Source organism: Papio anubis, chromosome 6 (assembly GCF_008728515.1).
Source record: "Papio anubis isolate 15944 chromosome 6, Panubis1.0, whole genome shotgun sequence".
NCBI classification, from domain to species: domain Eukaryota; kingdom Metazoa; phylum Chordata; class Mammalia; order Primates; family Cercopithecidae; genus Papio; species Papio anubis.
Window position 1 is genome coordinate 101,996,743 of NC_044981.1, and position 18,246 is coordinate 102,014,988.

The window sequence follows — 18,246 nt, forward strand, 5'->3', positions numbered from 1 at the left end:
TTGGAGTTCATACGGATGTTAGTAATGTATGTAGTCTGGGCAGTAACCAGGAGAGTTGGCAACTGGGGTGAGGTGAAGGAAAAGTTTGTGCGAAGTGAGATCAAAGAACTGAAAAATCAGGTGTTGGTGTACATGGACTTGAAATTTGACATGAACAAGGGAGAGGATAGGAGCAATGGTAACGAAGATGACAGTGCGCTAGGTAACAAAATTGTCAATGAATGAAAAGTAGTACCAGGGAGGCTATAGGTCAGCACACCAGGGAGTGTGGTGTCATCTCCGAAGGCATGTGCTTCGGGTGAGCAGGATGTTTGAGAGAAGAGAAGCATTGAGGAACAAGGAGATCATCTGTCCCCTCTCCCAGTCTGGACTCTGTGTTATGTGGTAGGTAGGCGCTAAACAGGAGAAGCAGTGGCTGCCAGGGAAGGCCTAGTTTCCATTAGAGAAAAGATGTGCCAGAGAGAGAATTTTTTTTCTTTTAACAAAAACTTAAAAGTTAACTTGGTTTTATATTCAGATGTGACACCTGCAGTTTTGTCCCACAGAACTGTATATGTGATTTATATTTCCTGCTTCTTATGCTTAGTCCAGTTAGCTGATTAGCATCTTTATTTTCACTTCTCTTTTCCAATTCCCTTATTGATTTTGTTTTTCTCAAATCTAGAGTTCCTAAAAATGGTCTCAATGAAAATCGGCATCATTTCCAGTGAATACTCCTAGACAATCTTATTTCTTGCTGTTCAGTCACAATTGTAACACCTCAGCTTTTATCCTCAGACCAGTCTGGAAGCAGCTTGAGGATAGTAGACATTAGGGGACTTGAGAGGAGTGAAGGAAGGAGAGAAAGTGGCAGATGCAATTTTCCTCATTATTACAACTTAGCCATGGGATGGACCTGCCTACATATGTTTGTCTCTCCAGCTCTGGGTTTTTGCTAGTTCTAACTCTCTTCCACTCAGCCTGCTAGCATCTTTGTTCTTCCCATTCCATATACATGATATTAAAACACACTGCTCTCTTTTATTCTTTCTACCTTCTTTCTTCTAGAGAGTTTACATTTCTTTTCTTTTCTTTATTTCTTTGTTTATTTTGAGACAAAGTTTCGCTCTTGTTGCCCAGGTTGGAGTGCAATGGCATGATCTTGGCTCGCTGCAACCTCCGCCTCCTAAGTTCAAGCGATTCTTCTGCCTCAGTCTCCCAAGTAGCTGGGATTACAGGCATGCGCCACCACACCTGGCTAATTTTATATTTTTAGTAGAGACGGGGTTTCTCCATGTTGGTCAGTCTGGTCTCCAACTCCCAGCCTCAGGTGATCTGTCTGCCTCGGCCTCCCAAAGTGCTGGACCGCACCTGGCCAAGGGTTTACCTTTCATACAAACCATTCGACAAACTCTCTCTTCTTGTTACTATAAAAGTCACTTACTTAAGTCAGACCTCACTGCCCTCCCCATCCCTGCAGCAGTCCAGCAGCCTCCCCATGGAAGTCCTTTTCCTCTTGTCGGTGAGCATTAGGGATCCTCTTGATGACCTCTTCCTACTGCTTGTTGCATTTAAAACCCTCAGCCCCAAGAATGCCATTACTTTGATGATTTACTCAGTAGCTGAGAGCAGATCATTTGGAGATTTTCCCCTCAAATGCAAACTTCTGTTTCTTGGTGTATATGGGACACGTGAAAATACTGTCAGCTTGGAGGACAACCTAAGCTTCCAATAGAGTAGAGATAGAAATGGAGAAGACTGTATATTATGAAGTCATACTGTCCTTTACTATTTGTTTGCCTTTGGACAAATCACTCCAGGTCTCTGAGCTTCAGTTTCTTCATCTGTCAAATGAGATAAACAGTACCTAACTTGTGTGATTGTTTTTTGGTTTTGTTTTGTTTTTTGACAGAGTCTGGCTCTGTCACCAGGCTGGAGTACAGTGGCGTAATCTCAGCTCACTGCAACCTCCGCCTCCCAGGTTCAAGTGATTCTCCTGCCTCAGCCTCCCAAGTAGCTGGGACTACAGGCACGCACCACCACACCTGGCTAATTTTTATATTTTTAGTAGAGACGGGGTTTCACCATGTTGACCAGGACGGTCTCGATCTCCTGACCTCATGATCCGCCCACCTCGGCCTCCCAAAGTGCTGGGATTACAGGAGCGAGTCACTGCACCCAGCCAGTGTGGTTGTTTTAAGGGTTCAATGAAGTAATAACGCATGTAAAGCAACAGTGCCTGACTCTTAGAAAATACTTGGTAAATACTATTCCTTCCCCTGTTCTCCTTTTCTCTCAGCTCCCATCTAATCCAATTATCTTTTCATAAAATCTCCAAAGTTTTGGTGTCATCTTTTACTTCTTGTTATTCATCCCTTTTATCTGATTAGTAAGTATATGTTATTATTACTTCCTACAGGAAATATTAGACACCCATGACTCCATCTCAGGCCCTACTTCCTGTCAGTATACACTGGTATTCACTACTACTCAGTCACTTTTGGTGTAGTTTTTTTTTAACTCCTTCTTTACCAGCCTTCCTAATGTCTTCCCTAAAGACAGAATTTCAGAAAAGTTTGTTTTTAGTTTGTCTTTGAACCTGTATTTTATAAGCATTTCTCTCAATTCATAGTGTCTCTTACTTGAACTCCACAATAGGTATAAAGATCTTATTTAGAGAGCCATAAAAATCCTGCAGTGCCTTGTCCAGTTCACTTCTCTTTTTTTCTCTCTGGACTGCCTGTGTTGCAGCTAAGCTACCCTCTGTACAGAATCTGCCTTCAGCCATCCTTCACCCATGCTGTGCCTCAACTCCCCCTGGACAGGATGGTTTACCTGACTTATTGCTGTTGTTTGTACAGCCTGACTTTAAAACCAAAAGTTAGCTAAGGAGAAGAATGTCATGTCCTCCACCTCTCCTCAAGCTGATCAGTGCATCACCCTTCCTCCACTACACTAAGTGTTAGAGGTAATAGGTTCTGTTGATTTTGAACCTAAGCCTCACTTTAAAATGTTATACTTAGCCACTCCATCACCCCTACCCCCACCAACATAACATTTGAAACTTCTGCAGACTCAGTAAAAGGTTTTTGAATTGTATACACTATAGGTTTCTGCGGCACTGAAACAAGGCCAAATTACACCAACAGAACTCTGTCAAAAATGTCTCTCTCTTATCAAGAAGACCAAGTTTCTAAATGCCTACATTACTGTGTCGGAAGAGGTGGCCTTAAAACAAGCTGAAGAATCAGAAAAGAGATATAAGAATGGTAAATTGCTTTTAACTATACTTAATTGTTATATCTCCAGAGAAGGAGTTTAATTGGTTGTAGTAGTCTCCATTTGGCAAGTGAAGCTTTAAACATAAAACGTAGCCTTATTTAAAGAACTTGCCATGAGGATAATAAAAATGAGGGTAATGGCTGTGTGATGCCTTATAATGTCCAACTGTATTAATTTCTGCCATAAATTTGATTTCTGAAGAAGTATCTTTGCCAAAAACTAGTAGTTACTATAATAACATGTATTCATGTATCTTTATATTTTAAACTATCTCCTTTATCACTCTTTTGGCTTTTTAATGCAGGACAGTCACTTGGGGATTTAGATGGAATTCCTGTTGCAGTAAAAGACAACTTCAGCACGTCCGGCATTGAGACAACATGTGCATCAAATATGCTGAAAGGTAAAGTTTAACTGATCAGAGCATTGATACTTTTGTAAAAATCGGTATTTTTCGCTTTAAGGATAATAAAGTACCTAGATAATTTCAGACTAATTATATCTTTGAAGGAAATATTTAGAATATAATATCACCTTTTTTACTATTTGCTCTTTCAGAATGCAGAATTTTTCTTTAGAGGTAGGCCAGCTTAATGAATACTATTTCAGAAGTTTTCAAAGATTCTATTAAATTTAGGAAGACTCAATTCAATAACTAATTACCAATCGGGTGCTTGCCTGTAGTCCCAGCTACTGGGGAGGCTGAGGTGGGAGAATCACTTGAGCTCAGGAGTTTGAGTCCAGCCTGGGCCACATAGTGAGACCCCATCTCTAAAAAATGAAATAAAAAACTGATTACTGTAAACACACTATATAACCTCTACCTTCAGCTAATTGATAACATGGGAATAAGTGTGAACTGGCTATTATCGATACCCTTCTCTTGTACATGATGTGAGGATTCATTAACATCTACTGGCCAGTTATTTTTTATTTTCTGATTCCTCTCTTATAGCACAGTATGGCAATGTTTAGATTTATTCTTTAGAGTTCGGTCAAAAGAAAGCAGGTTTATCAAGATATTTGGATCCTAGGAAGAAACAGAAATAGAAAAAAGGTTATTCAGAGTACTATACGCTAAAAATAATATTCTATGAGGAATATGCCCCACCTTCCTCTAATATGCAGACTGTTGTTCATTATTTTGGAATGTATGCTACAGCTTTTCAATAGCCAGCGAAAATTTTAGTTGAAAATAAAGATCTATTTCTACTGGAAATACATAAAAATTACTGTGTGGTATAACATCATCTGAGAAGAAACAGTCAAGTACAGTGAGCAAAATAGAGATTTATTATTTCAAAAATACTGGGTACATCTCTGACTATCATGCAATATTTTGTAGAACTAACTGTTAAAGTCTGTTTTTAGATTATAAAAATAGTGAATGCACAGACTATCTTTGGAAAACATACATTTAACAGTAGAAAAAAAATTACTGGAAGAAAGTACAACTGATTATTTAAATTAGGAATAATTAAGGCATATCATTATGAATTGCTTAATTGCAGTTTAGACTCTTTTTTTTGTTTTTTTGTTTGTTTGTTTAAGACAGAGTCTTGCTCTGTCGCCCAGGGTGGAGTGCAGTGGCGCAATCTTGGCTCACTGCAACTTCTGTCTCCTGGGTTCAAGTGATTCTCCTGTCTCACCTCCTGAGTAGCTGAGATTACAGGCATGCACCACCACACCCAGCTAAATTTTATACTTTTAGTAGAGACAGGGTTTCTCCACGTTGGCCAGGTTGGTCTCAAACTCCTGACCTCAGGTGATCTGCCTGTCTTGGCCTCCCAAAGTGTTGGGATTACAGGCATGAGCCACCCCGCCCAGCCGACTCTTGTTTCTTACATATGATTTGCATGTTCACTGTTTTGTTTCCTGTAAAAAAATAACTGGCCTTTTGGCAGGAACCACCATCATACAGTAATTCACCAAAATGATGAACACAAAGGGAAAGAGGAGAGGCCCCAATACGTGTTTTGTAGGCCTTTTAGAAAACAAGGAGTTGTTTGCCACATACATGCGAACCTGTAAGAAAGGTGATGTTGTAGACATCAAGGGAATGGGTACTGTTCAAAAAGGAATGCCCCACAAGTGTTACCATGGTGAAACTGGAGAGTCTACAGTGTTCCCCAGCATGCTGTCGGCATTGTTGTAAATAAACAGGGGCAAGATTCTTGCCAAGAGAATGAATGTGCATATTGAGCACAGTAAGTGCTGTAAAAGCCGAGATAGCTTCCTGAAATGCATTAAGGAAAATGATGAGAAAAAGAAGGAAGCCAAAGAGAAAGGTACCTGGGTTCAACTGAAGCCTCAGCCTGCTCCACCGGGAGAAACACACTGTGTGAGAACCAATGGGAAGGCTCCTGAGCTGCTGGAGCCTATTCCCTGTGAATTCATGGCATAATAGGTATAAACAAATGAAAGACTTCTGGACTGTAAAAAACAATAATAGTAACTGAATTTTTTTCAGGTTATATACCACCTTATAATGCTACAGTAGTTCAGAAGTTGTTGGATCAGGGAGCTCTACTAATGGGAAAAACAAATTTAGATGAGTTTGCTATGGGGTAAGTAAAATTGAAATCTTCTCTTGAGTTTCTTATGTCTGTGCCTTTATTTTCGTTTTTTTTTTGGTGGGGAGAGGTGGGGAGACAGAGTCTCGCTCTGTCGTCCAAGCTGGAGTGCAGTGGCGCGATCTCAGCTCACTGCAAGCTCCGCCGCCCAGGTCCACGCCATTCCCCTGCCTCAGCCTCCCGAGTAGCTGGGACTACAGGCGCCTGCCACCACGCCTGGCTAATTTTTTGTATTTTTAGTAGAGATGGGGTTTCACTGTGTTAGCCAGGGTGATCTCGATCTCCTGACCTCATGATCCACCCGCCTCGGCCTCCCAAAGTGCTCGGATTACAGGCGTGAGCCACTGCGCCCGGCCTGTGCCTTTGTTTTCACTAAATGTAGTTACCTAAAAGGATTGAGGGTCTAATGCCAGTTTCTTAGTCCCTCTGTGAGATTATGTTCAGTTGTATAACAGATATATAGTCATCTCTAATTTTACTTTTAGTTTGTATTTCCCTGATGACTAATAACGTTAAACATCTTTTCATGTGTTTATTTTGCCATCCCTGTATCTTCATCAGTGAAGACAGCTGTTCAAATTCTTTGCCCGTTTTTTGAAATTGGGTCATCTTATTATTGAGTTGTAAGAATTCTTTCTGGCTCAGGCCTGTAATACCAGCACTTTGGGAGGCCAAGGCAGGCAGATCACCTAAGGTAGGGAGTTCGAGGCCAACCTGACCAAAATGGAGAAACCCCGTCTCTACTAAAAACACAGAAATTACCCGGGTGTGGTGGCACATGCCTGTAATCCCAGCTACTTGGGAGGCTGAGGCGGGAGAATCGCTTGAACCCGGGAGGCGGAGGTTGCAGTGAGCCGAGATCGCGCCACTGCACTCCAGCCTGGGCAACAAGAACACAACTCCATCTCAGGAAAAAAAAAGAAAAGAAAAGAATTCTTTCATATATTTTGGATTCAAATCCATTATCAGATAGATGCTGATTTGCAAATTTTTATTCAAGTCTCTGGTTTATCTTTTTATTCTCTGAACATGCCTTTCAAACAGTAAAAGTTCTTAATTTTGATAAACTCCAGTTTATCAATTGTTCTCTTCCTTTTTTCTCTTCTTTTCGTTCTTTTTTTTTTTTTTTTTTTTGAGACAAAGTTTTGCTCTTGTCGTCCAGGCTGGAATGCAATGGTATGATCTCAGCTCGCTGCAACCTCCGCCTCCCAGCTTCAAGCAATTCTCCTGACTCAGCCTCCCAAGTAGCTGGGACTACAGGCATGCCCCACCATGCCCAGCTAATTTTTGTATTTTTAGTAGAGATGGGGTTTCACCATGCTGGCCAGGCTGCTCTTGAACTCCTGACTTCAGGTGATCCACCTGCGTAGGCCTCCCGGGTTTACAGGCATGTAATCCATCGTGCCCGTCCTTCTTTTCTTTTTTCTTTTCTTCCTTTCATATAGAGAGTGTCTCACTGGGTTGCCCAGGCTGATCTCAAACTCCTGGACTCGAACTGTGCTCCCAGCTTGGTCCAACAAAGTGTTGGGAGGCACGAGTAACTGTGCCTGGCCCATTTTTTCCTTTATTTTTTAAAGATGGAGTTTCACTATGTTACCCAGGCTGTTCTTGAACTCCTGGGGTCAAGTGATCCTCTGACCTCATCCTTCCGAGAAGCTGGGACTGCAAGCACACATCACCTCACGTGGCTTAATTTTTTTCTTTTATGATGTGTGTATTTTTTTTTGTTTTTTGAGACACAGTTGCGCTCCTGTTGCCGAGGATGGGGTGCAACGGCACGATTTCGGCTCACTACAACCTCTGCCTCCCAGGTTCAAGCGATTCTCCTGCCTCAGCCTCCTGAGTAGCTGAGATTATAGGCGTGCACCACTGGGCCCAGCTAGTTTTGTGTTTTTAGTAGAGATGGGGTTTCACCATGTTGGCCAGGCTGGTCTCAAACTCCTGACCTCAGGTGATCTGCCCGCCTCGTCTCCCAAAGTGCTGGGATTTCAGGCGTAAGCAATTGTGCCTGGCCAAGAAATCTTTACTAACAAAGGTCACAAAGACTTTTTTCCTAGAAGTTTTATTGTTTAGCTCTTACATTTAGATCTGTGATTCACTTCGAATTAGATTTTCGTATATAGTATGAATAAAGTCCATTTATTAAACATATGGATGTCTATTAACTCCAGCACTAATGATAAAAAAGATTATCCTTTTGTTGTTGAATGATCTTAGGTTTTTTTGTCAAAAATCGAGCACATTCATGTAGGTCTGTTTCTGGACTCTGTTGCATCTCTGTTTATTCCAGTGTCACACCATCTTGATTATTATAGCTTTATAGTAAGCCTTGAAATTATGTAGTAAGAGTCTTCTAACTTTGTTCTTCTTTTTCAAAATCATTTTACATAATCCAGATTGTTATATTTTGATATGTTTTAGAATAAGCTTGCTAATTTCTACAAAGAAGTTTAATGGGATTCTGATTGTAATTGTGTTGAATTTATAGATCAACTTGGAAAGAATTGGCATCATAATACGTGTCTTCTCATCCATGAATACCATACCTAAATTTCTCCATTTAGTGAGATTTTGTTTTACTCAGGAATGTTTTTATGATTTCCTGCATATAAATCGTACATATAATTTGATTTATTCCCATGTTTTATGTTTCTTTTCTTTTCTTTTTTGAGACAGAATCTCACTCTGTCACCCAGGCTGGAGTGCAGTGAAGTGATCTCGGCTCACTGCAACCTCTGCCTCCTGGGTTTAAGAGATTCTCCTGCCTCAACCTCCCAAGTAGCTGGGACTACAGGTGCCCACCACCACCCCCAGCTAATTTTTGTATTTTTAGTAGAGACGGGGTTTCACCATATTGGCCAGGCTGGTCTCAAACTCCTGACCTCAGGTGATCCGCCCACCTCGTCCTCCCAAAGTGTTGGGATTATAGGTGTGAGCCACTGCCCTCGGCCGTGTTTCTTAATGCTATAGAAAATTGTATTTTTTTCAGTTTCTAATTGTTTATTGCTAGTACATTGAAACATAATTGATTTTTCTATATTGACCTTTTATCCCATGACCTTGTTAAAGCTCGCTTATTAGTTCTAGTTGATGTTTGTGCTATAGAATATTTTATGTAGCAAGTTGTGTAGTCTACAAATAGAGTTCATCTTATTTCTTCTTCTTGCCTTACTGCACCAGTTAGGGCCTTAGGTGCAATGTTGAATAGAAGTGGTGAGAGCAGATTTCCTTGCCTTGATCTTGATCTTAGGGAAAAGCAGTCTTTCACCAAAAGTACTTTATACTTACCCTTTTATGACACTTGTCACATTTGTAATATTTGCTTGGTCTTTGTTCTCTGTTTCATAGAAACAAGAGTCCTTGCATGTGTAGTTCAGAGTGGTAGCTCTTCAAATTCATTATATGTATGTTGAATGAACTAATCCATGGGAGTAAATTTGAACAAAGGCTTTTAGGACATTGCCTTCATCAGCTGATCAAAATTAACATCACCAGTGAGGGTGAAGTGGACGTTATGTGCCTCCAGATGTAATTGTCTGAGGATACAATATCACCTATGTAATATTCCAGCTGAGAATGTATAACCTGACTCTACTAATGGGGAAACAAAAGATAAATCCAAAATGAGAACCAGTCTATTAAAATATCATATGGAAACAAAAAAGGGCTGTGAAAATCTTCCAGGATAAGAGATAAAGAAAGTAAAACCTAACATCATAAAACTTAAGAAAATTTAGGGGGAGGTCAGGCCTGGTGGCTCACGCCTGTTATCTCAGCACTGTGGGAAACTGAGGCAATAGAATTGCTTGAGGCCAGGAGTCCTAGACCAGCCTGGGCAACCTAGTGAGACCCTGTCTCTACAGAAAAAAACAATTTAAAACGACAGGGAAAAATATTTGTGACCTAGAATTAGTCAAAGGTCTTTTAGATAGGATGCATGAAGCACAAATCCACTTAAAAAATTGATAGACTTCATTAAGAACTAAAAAATTGATAGACTTCATTAAAATTAAGAACTTCTGTACTTTGAAATATACTACTAAGAAAGTGAAAACGCCAGCCACAGACTGAGAGAAAAATATTTGCAAAACATGTATCTCAGAAAGAACTGATATCCAAAATACATAGAACATTTCCCACCTCAATAAGAAAATAAGAAAACAAGCAACTGTATTTTTAAAAAATGAACAAAAGATTTAAACAGACATTTCATCAGAGATTAAAACATAGTTGACAAACACATGAAAAACTGCTTAATATCTTTGATCATTAGGGAAATTCAAAATTAAAATCACAGTGAGCCTGGGCACAGTGGCTCACACCTGTAATCTCAGCACTTTTGGAGGCCAAGGCGTGGTAGTGGATGCCTGTAGTCCCAGCTACTCGAGAGGCACGAGAATCGCCTGAACCTGGATCACTTGAAACCGGGAGATGGAGCTTGCAGTGAGCCAAGATCTGCGCCACTGCACTCCAGCCTGGGCAATAGAGCGAGAATGTCTCAAAACAAAAAAGAGAGACAATGATAATTAAATGGAAGACCTGACTCTAGATTTGATCCAGGAAGGGGATAAAATGCCATAAAGTACATTGTTATTATTAATTCTTTTTGTTTGTTTGTTTTGAGACGGAGTCTCGCTCTGTCGCCCAGGCTGGAGTCCATTGGCGCCATCTCGGCTCACTGCAAGCTCCCCCTCCCGGATTCACGCCATTCCCCTGCCTCAGCCTCCCGAGTAGCTGGGACTACAGGTGCCCGCCACCATGCCCGGCTAATTTTTTGCATTTTTAGTAGAGACGGGGTTTCACCGTGTTAGACAGGATGGTCTCCTGACCCCGTGATCTGCCCGCCTCGGCCTCCCAAAGTGCTAGAATTACAGGCGTGAGCCACCGCGCCCGGCCAAAGTACATTATTGAATCAGTTGACATAATTGAATTACGTACAGTAGATTAGGTAAACATATCGTATTGATATTAATGTTACTGAGATTGATAACTGTACTGTGACTGTATAACATGATATCCTTACTCTTAGGAAATACACACTCAAGTATTTAGGGATAAAGGGCTATGATATATATAAGTTGGACCCTTAAGATACCCTTAAGTTTCTATCATACTTTGTGTATATATGTACATGTATATATATACACAGAGCACACAAGTAGTAAAGCAAATGGGATAAAATATTGACCGTAGGTACATCTGGGTAAGGGGTATAAAGTGCTTTATATGTTATTTTTATTTTTGCAATTTATCCGAGAATAAAATCATTTCAAAAATTTAAAAGAAAGTTATTAGCATTCCACTTGTAATGTTTTCCATAGAACTTCTGGTTAAGGGAGAGATTTCCTCAGAAGACTTAACTGAATATGACCCTTTTCAGCTGGAAGACCTTGATTCACAAGGGGGAAATCATCTTCAGTCGAATTGGATGATCAAATGAGACAAAATATTTTCTTAGCCGATTAGCTTTCTCTACTTTCTTCCACAAATGCTCTTCCTTCCCATCCTCCCCAACTGTCGATTAATGAAAGCTACATGTGAGCAGGCTTCCCACCTTTTTCAATTCAAGCTACAGTGGGTTCTTAAATGCTCAATGAGTGTCAGAAGCAAGTAATATACTCAGAAGATGAAATTTTCACAAAAAATGAAAGTTTTACTAAGGTATCTTGCTTCACTTCATCAGATCTGGGAGCACAGATGGTATATTTGGACCAGTTAAAAACCCCTGGAGTTATTCGAAACAATATAGAGAAAAGAGGAAGCAGAATCCCCACAGCAAGAATGAAGATTCAGACTGGCTGATAACTGGAGGGAGCTCAGGTGGGAGTGCAGCTGCCGTATCGGCGTTCACATGCTACGCGTAAGATGCTTTTCTCTATCTGTATTTTAAAACCCACCCATATACAAACAGTCGTAAAGTGTGTCCAGCAATAGACTAGTTCATACCTTGGTATTTTTCTTTTTAGTGAGCTGTGTGTGCTCAAAGGTATATCAAAATTATATCTTGTAGTTGCACTCAACTGTACAGTACATTATGTATATTTAATACTTTTAATTTTAATTTAAGATAACAAATTTTTCTCCGTGGTATCTGGTTCTCTTAAAATATGATTTTGTGGATCTTGTAGAATAAAGCATTGAACATAAATGAACTTCATTGCATTTCATTTTTAAATAATTTCAGTGTGTGCTCACTGATTGTACAAATATTTAGGGACTAACATACAATGACTTTAGTTGAGTGCTGCTGAACTAAACTGTTAGTAATGTTTATCCTTCAGCAAGGTCAGACTTTTGAAAAAAAAAAAGGAAAAAAAAGAAAAAAAATGCTAATATGTATTAATAAGATATTTTAAATAGTGTTTTCAGAAATCTGCAATTAAAAATGTACATCAGTAAGTAAAGTTTTCTCAAGCTTTAGGAATTTTTTTATTGTTATTATTGGAGTTATTTTATTTCTGTACTTTGTATTTTATTTTATTTATGTATTTTTATTTCTGTACTTGGCTCCTCCCTCCTCCCAGTTTTAGGTGCTGATTCTGTTTATCTGTCATACTTTGTATTTGGTAAGAATCCATTGATGATATTTTCAGTTCCATTTGTAAAGCATTTCTTAACTACCCAAAGAAAAGAAAGTAAATATGGCCATTGCTATATTTATCAGTCTCAATTTAATCAAAATGAATGTGTTTCTTTAATAATAGTTTTATATTTTATCTCCCCTTAATTATCCATTAAAACTAAGTTCTTTCACACACATTGCAATCCATAAATTATTTATATATTTTTAGAGCTATGGAGATGTGAGTTCTGCAGATTTTTTTTTTCAGTTTTCCTAAAATCTTATTAACAAGTAAAACCATTTCATTTGATCTCTGTGGAATTTTATAGCATTGCATTAATATTAATGTGAGTTATGACAAGTTAGGACTGCAGGATTAGGTGCTTTTTTTCTGTCCTAATCATCCCACTTAGTGTTCATCTTTCTGAATGTGCTTTGAGTAGATGGCATTTTGACACATAATTCCTATGGAAATGTAAGTTTTACTTTTACACAGCCGTCAGTGAATGCTAATAAGAAAATGTATCTTTTAAAATTGTGAAAGCAACAGTCTGATTTTGTAGCTTAACTTGACACTGTAAGGAAGGAAATATAATTTGCATTTTCTGAGTGCCATGTTATTGTTAGGAGCATTGTTCAGCCGAAAGCTTCACTTTAAATATAAGCAATAGAAGCACAGATCAAAAATAACTTCAGATTGAATGTATGTCAAACTGTAAAGTGTTCTGCTTTTGTTTCCCCCTTTTTGATTTGTTTCCCCCTTTTTGATTTGTTTCTTTTGTGATCGTTTTAAAAACAGGAAGATTCCTGGAGTACTATGCAGCCACTGAAAAGAATGAGTTAGAGCACCATGCAATGACATGGAAAAATAACCAAGATAAATATGTTAAGTGAAAAATAAGTCGCAGAATCCATTTCTGTTAAAAGTAACAATTGCATACATATATATGTCAGTCATTGCATAGAAGTACTGGATGTCTGGATGAATGCATATCAGAACTGGTAACAGTTATTGTGGGGGCTGTGATTATAAGAGAAATCTTACTTTATACATCATATAGTTATATGATATCTTAATTTTTATAGTAGATATGTACTATTCTACAGCACAACTTTTGTTTTCCTGAAATGGTTTTTTAATTGTGGTAAAATGCACATAACATAAAATTTACCAGCTTAACCATTTTTAAATGTACAGTTCAAAAGTATTAAAAACGTTGTGCAATCAGTCTTCAGAACACTTTTCATCTTGCAACACTAAAACCGTGTACCCTTCAACCCTCCTCCCAGCCCTGGTAACCACCTTCTACTTTCTGTCTTATGAATCTGATTACTCTAGTTATCTCATGTACGTAGTGTCATATATAGTATTTGTCTTTCTGTGACTGGCTCATTTTACTTAGCATAATGTCCTCCAGGTTAGTTTTCTGTTTTTTTAAAATAAGAACAACACAAACTCTGTAGGTAACTGGGTAAAGAAATGAACAGTCACTTTGTAGTTGAGTAATGCATGTATAAATAAGTGTGCAAAATTATTTGAAATACACATTAATAAAAACTTTTTGGTTATCACACTAACAATTTTAAAAGTTCCTAGTACTCAGTGATGGTACTGAAACTTTAAAACACAATCTGACTCACTGCAACTGGGAATATAAATTGGCATAATCTTTCTGACAAGTAATTGGACAGTATATATCAGAAGCTTATGTGATCTAAGTCTACTTCTTGGAAGCTAGCCTAGAAAGTACTCACACATAAGCAAAAATTTATGTTCAGAGATTTTAATTACAAAGTTATTTATTAAATAGTTATTCTAGTTAGAAACAACGTAAGTATTTAAGTAAATTATTATACATCTCTATCCATGATTTTAAATGGGGTGGGTAGCAAAGGGCTTTATCTGAATTTCTAGGAGGGGCATATTTAGTCTGTAAAATCATACTGTAAAATTGTCATTAATTTGATTTGTTTTCAGGATCAACATCAGAGGAAAGTGCAAGATTTATATGTATGTTGAAAGGAGAATGGACTTTAAAATACCAGGAATCACCAATTTATATGATGGAATATTACATATACTTTACATTTTCAGGAATTTTAATGACATAGTAAAAGGCTCATGTTAAAAAAGGGATGGAAACTCATGATTACAGAATTATCTCAACGATGAAAATATGCATTTTTAAAAAGACTTGAAGTTAATATACCAAAATGTTAACATTGTTTTCCTCTGGGTATTAGAATATTGAGTACCTAAAGTTCTCTATACTTTGTGAATTCTCTGAGATGAACATGTGTTACTTTTGTGTAATCAGAGGAAAATACAGTTTAAAAATATACAGTTGAAAGGGTAGATTCCAAATATAATTAGAGATATATCATTCTTCTAAAGATAATTCCATTTAAATTCCAGGGCTTTAGGATCAGATACAGGAGGATCGACCAGAAATCCTGCTGCCCACTGTGGGCTTGTTGGTTTCAAACCAAGCTATGGCTTAGTTTCCCGTCATGGTCTCATTCCCCTGGTGAATTCGATGGATGTGCCAGGAATCTTAACCAGATGTGTGGATGATGCAGCAATTGTGTTGGGTATTTATATAATTCTATATCATTTGCAACAGTTTCTCTATACAACAATGTATCTGCCATTCATAAGTATTGCTCCTTACAGGTGCACTGGCTGGACCTGACCCCAAGGACTCTACCACAGTACATGACCCTATTAATAAACCATTCATGCTTCCCAGTTTGGCAGATGTGAGCAAACTATGTATAGGAATTCCGAAGGTAACTTTTTCCTTTCATTACTTTATAGAAATACTGTCAAGTTCAATAGAAAGCACAGACTTGGGAGGCGGATTGGGTGGGTTTGAATCTCTGCTCTGCCACTTTTATTAATCATGTGAGTTGAGTATGTGAGTTAATCTCTTTTAGCTCAGTTTCCCCATCTGTAAAATGGGAATAATAAAAATATTGCCTTTAGAGAGATTTGTGAGGATTGATTAGACAGTCATGTTAAGTCTGCAAATTGTTTCTGTAATGGGCAAGATAGTAAATATTTTAGACTTTGTGGACCATACAGTCTTTATCATAACTACTTAACTCTGCCATTATAGTGAGAAAGCAGCCACAGGCAATATGTAAATGAAAAAGTGTGTCTCTGTTCTAATAAAACTTTTATTTTCAAAAAACCAGCTGGCTTGTCATATCTGGCCTATGGGCCATAGTTTGCCAATCCCTAATGTAAAGAAGGGACTTAGCCCAAAGCCATACCTTGCATAGTAATGCCTCAAAAAATGTTAACATCTTTACTGTTATTACTACTGCATCTATTACAGTAGCAATTGAGTAATGAATACGTGAATGTTATAATGTTAAATTACTAACCTTTTAAAAATATTAAGGCTTGCAATATATTACTGCTTTAAATCTTTTAGGGAGATAAGTTACCCTGCAGAATAATGAAGTTTCACAACCTCAGCACTGTTGGTGTTTGGGGCTGGTAATTGTTTGTTGTGGGAGACTGTCCTGTGCATTGTAAGATGTTTAGTAGCATCCCTGGCCTCTACCCCTACATGCAAGTAGTACCCCACCACCAAAACCACAACCCCACAACCAAAAATGTCTTCAAACATTGTCAAGTGTCTCCTGGTTAGGGAAAAGGAGACAAAAGTAACCCCCAGGTAAGACCACTGCTATAGAGAAATACTACTTTATTTAAAATCTTCCATTAATGTAAGGCCAAGTGCAGTGGCTTACGCCTGTAATCCCAGTACTTTGGGAAGCCAAGGCAGGAAGATCACTTGAGATCAGGAGTTTGAGACCAGCCTGGGCAACATACAGAGACCCTATCTCTACAAAAAGTTAAAAAAAAAAAAAAGTTGTGGGGTGTGGTGGCATGCATCTGTGGTCCTAGCTGTTTGGGAGGCTGAGGTGGGAGGATTGCTTGAGTCCAGGAGGTTGAGACTGCTGTGAGCCATGATTGCACCACTGCACTCCAGCCTGGGTGACAGAGCAAGACTCTGCCTCAAAAAAAAAAGGCAGTATCTGTACCTTCTTTTAAGAATTTATTTACAGAGAACACAGGCTTTTAAACAGACCCAGTTTGAAATCCTAGACCCTCTACTTACCTGCTATTTAACATTAGGAAAGTAACTTCTTATGTTAAGATTTTTCATTAACAAAATGAAGGATTATAATACCTAGATCACAGGCTTGTTAAAAGCATGACATGAGAGAACCTTTGAAAATCATCTAACAAGGTACCTAATACATGAGCAATTAGCATATATGCTGATATATACTGATATGCTGTTAGGTACCTGATACATAATGAGCATTTAACAAATATTTTCCCCAACTAGATCTCCAATCTTTAATGTCGTTATATCCAGATCATAATATCTAGTACTATGCTTTGTCATACCACAAGCTCTTAAATGGATTCAGTCTTTCTAGCTACCTACCAGCAATTTTATCATATTTTCTAATGTATTACCAAAGGTCCTAAAGTACAAATTTTTATAAAATCATCTATACAGATGAAGTACAAATTTTTATGAAATGATCTATACAGTTTCAATTTTGTATCTTGACTTTTTCCTGTAAGGAATATCTTATACCAGAATTATCAAGTGAAGTACGGTCTCTTTGGTCCAAAGCTGCTGACCTCTTTAAGTCTGAGGGGGCCAAAGTACTTGAAGTATCCCTTCCTCACACCAGTTATTCAATTGTCTGCTACCATGTATTGTGCACATCGGAAGTGGCATCGAATATGGCAAGATTTGATGGGCTGCAATATGGTAAGATGGCTGAGTTATTTTATTTTTAAGGTAGTTGTTGCAAACATTTGAAAAGTTCACTTATTAGTGACAAAAAAGTTAATGCTTGAGATAATGTTAATGATTCAGAAAAGGTAATCAGTGAGTCATTTTTTACCTTTGTCATTTTAGACTTGTACTGACTATTTGTCATAAATATCTGTGTATGTTTGGTTTGCCTCTCAGGACTGTGAATAACTTGAAGGGATAGTATCTTGTCGTATGCTCAATTCCACTAATGTAGTGCCTGATACATGGTAGGAGCTCAATAAATGTTTGAATGAATGAATGAGGGAGTAAACAAATGGAGTTTCTTTCTTGGTTCTTTTCTTCTCTCTCCATGACCAGTCAGTCAAAAGGCAGATAGGGAAAAGAAACCATTAAGGGCAACTCCCTAAACTTTAATATTGGTCACAAAAATGTGAATCTGAATTAGCCGAGCATGGTGCTGCATACCTGTAATCTAAGCTACTCAGGAGGCCGAGGTAGGAGAATCACTGACAAGGGAGGCAGAAGTTGCAATGAGCTGAGATCACGCCACTGCACTCCAGCCTGGGTGACAGAGTGAGACTCCATCTCAAAAAAATAAATAAATAAATAAAGTGAATCTAGGCCTGGTTTTAGCCCAAACTTCACTGACTTTACTTCCTTTCAAGTAATATTTACCCTTATCTTATTTTCAGGTCACAGATGTGACATTAATGTGTCCACTGAAGCCATGTATGCTGCAACCAGACGAGAAGGGTTCAATGATGTGGTGAGAGGAAGAATTCTCTCAGGAAACTTTTTCTTATTAAAAGAGTAAGACAACTCATTTAGGAATTTTCTTCATTCTTGAAACCTCAAGTAACATGTCTCTATCAGGTCTTATAAGTCAAGATATTTAGTAAAGAAACAAAATCTTTAGGATTTGAATTAGAAAAGACCTGTTTATGGCTCTTTTGGGTCTTGGTATTCAAAAACAAAAGAAATATTGGTACTTTAGCTAAACGATTGGTACAGATGACAGGCAGCCCACCATATCTGT

The 18,246-nt window shown here is 38.3% G+C and overlaps 1 protein-coding gene across 1 annotated transcript in view; it reads left to right on the top strand.

Annotated features, from left to right (window-relative positions):
- The window catches only part of QRSL1 (glutaminyl-tRNA amidotransferase subunit QRSL1), a 36,876-nt gene that overhangs the window by 7,408 nt on the left and 11,222 nt on the right, over positions 1-18,246 (top strand). The window contains exons 2-9 of the mRNA XM_003897969.5: positions 3,089-3,248; positions 3,566-3,664; positions 5,732-5,828; positions 11,518-11,694; positions 14,813-14,988; positions 15,071-15,186; positions 17,009-17,201; positions 17,903-18,020. Coding sequence (XP_003898018.1) covers positions 3,089-3,248; positions 3,566-3,664; positions 5,732-5,828; positions 11,518-11,694; positions 14,813-14,988; positions 15,071-15,186; positions 17,009-17,201; positions 17,903-18,020 — 1,136 coding nt within the window. The remainder of the gene's footprint in view (positions 1-3,088; positions 3,249-3,565; positions 3,665-5,731; positions 5,829-11,517; positions 11,695-14,812; positions 14,989-15,070; positions 15,187-17,008; positions 17,202-17,902; positions 18,021-18,246) is intronic.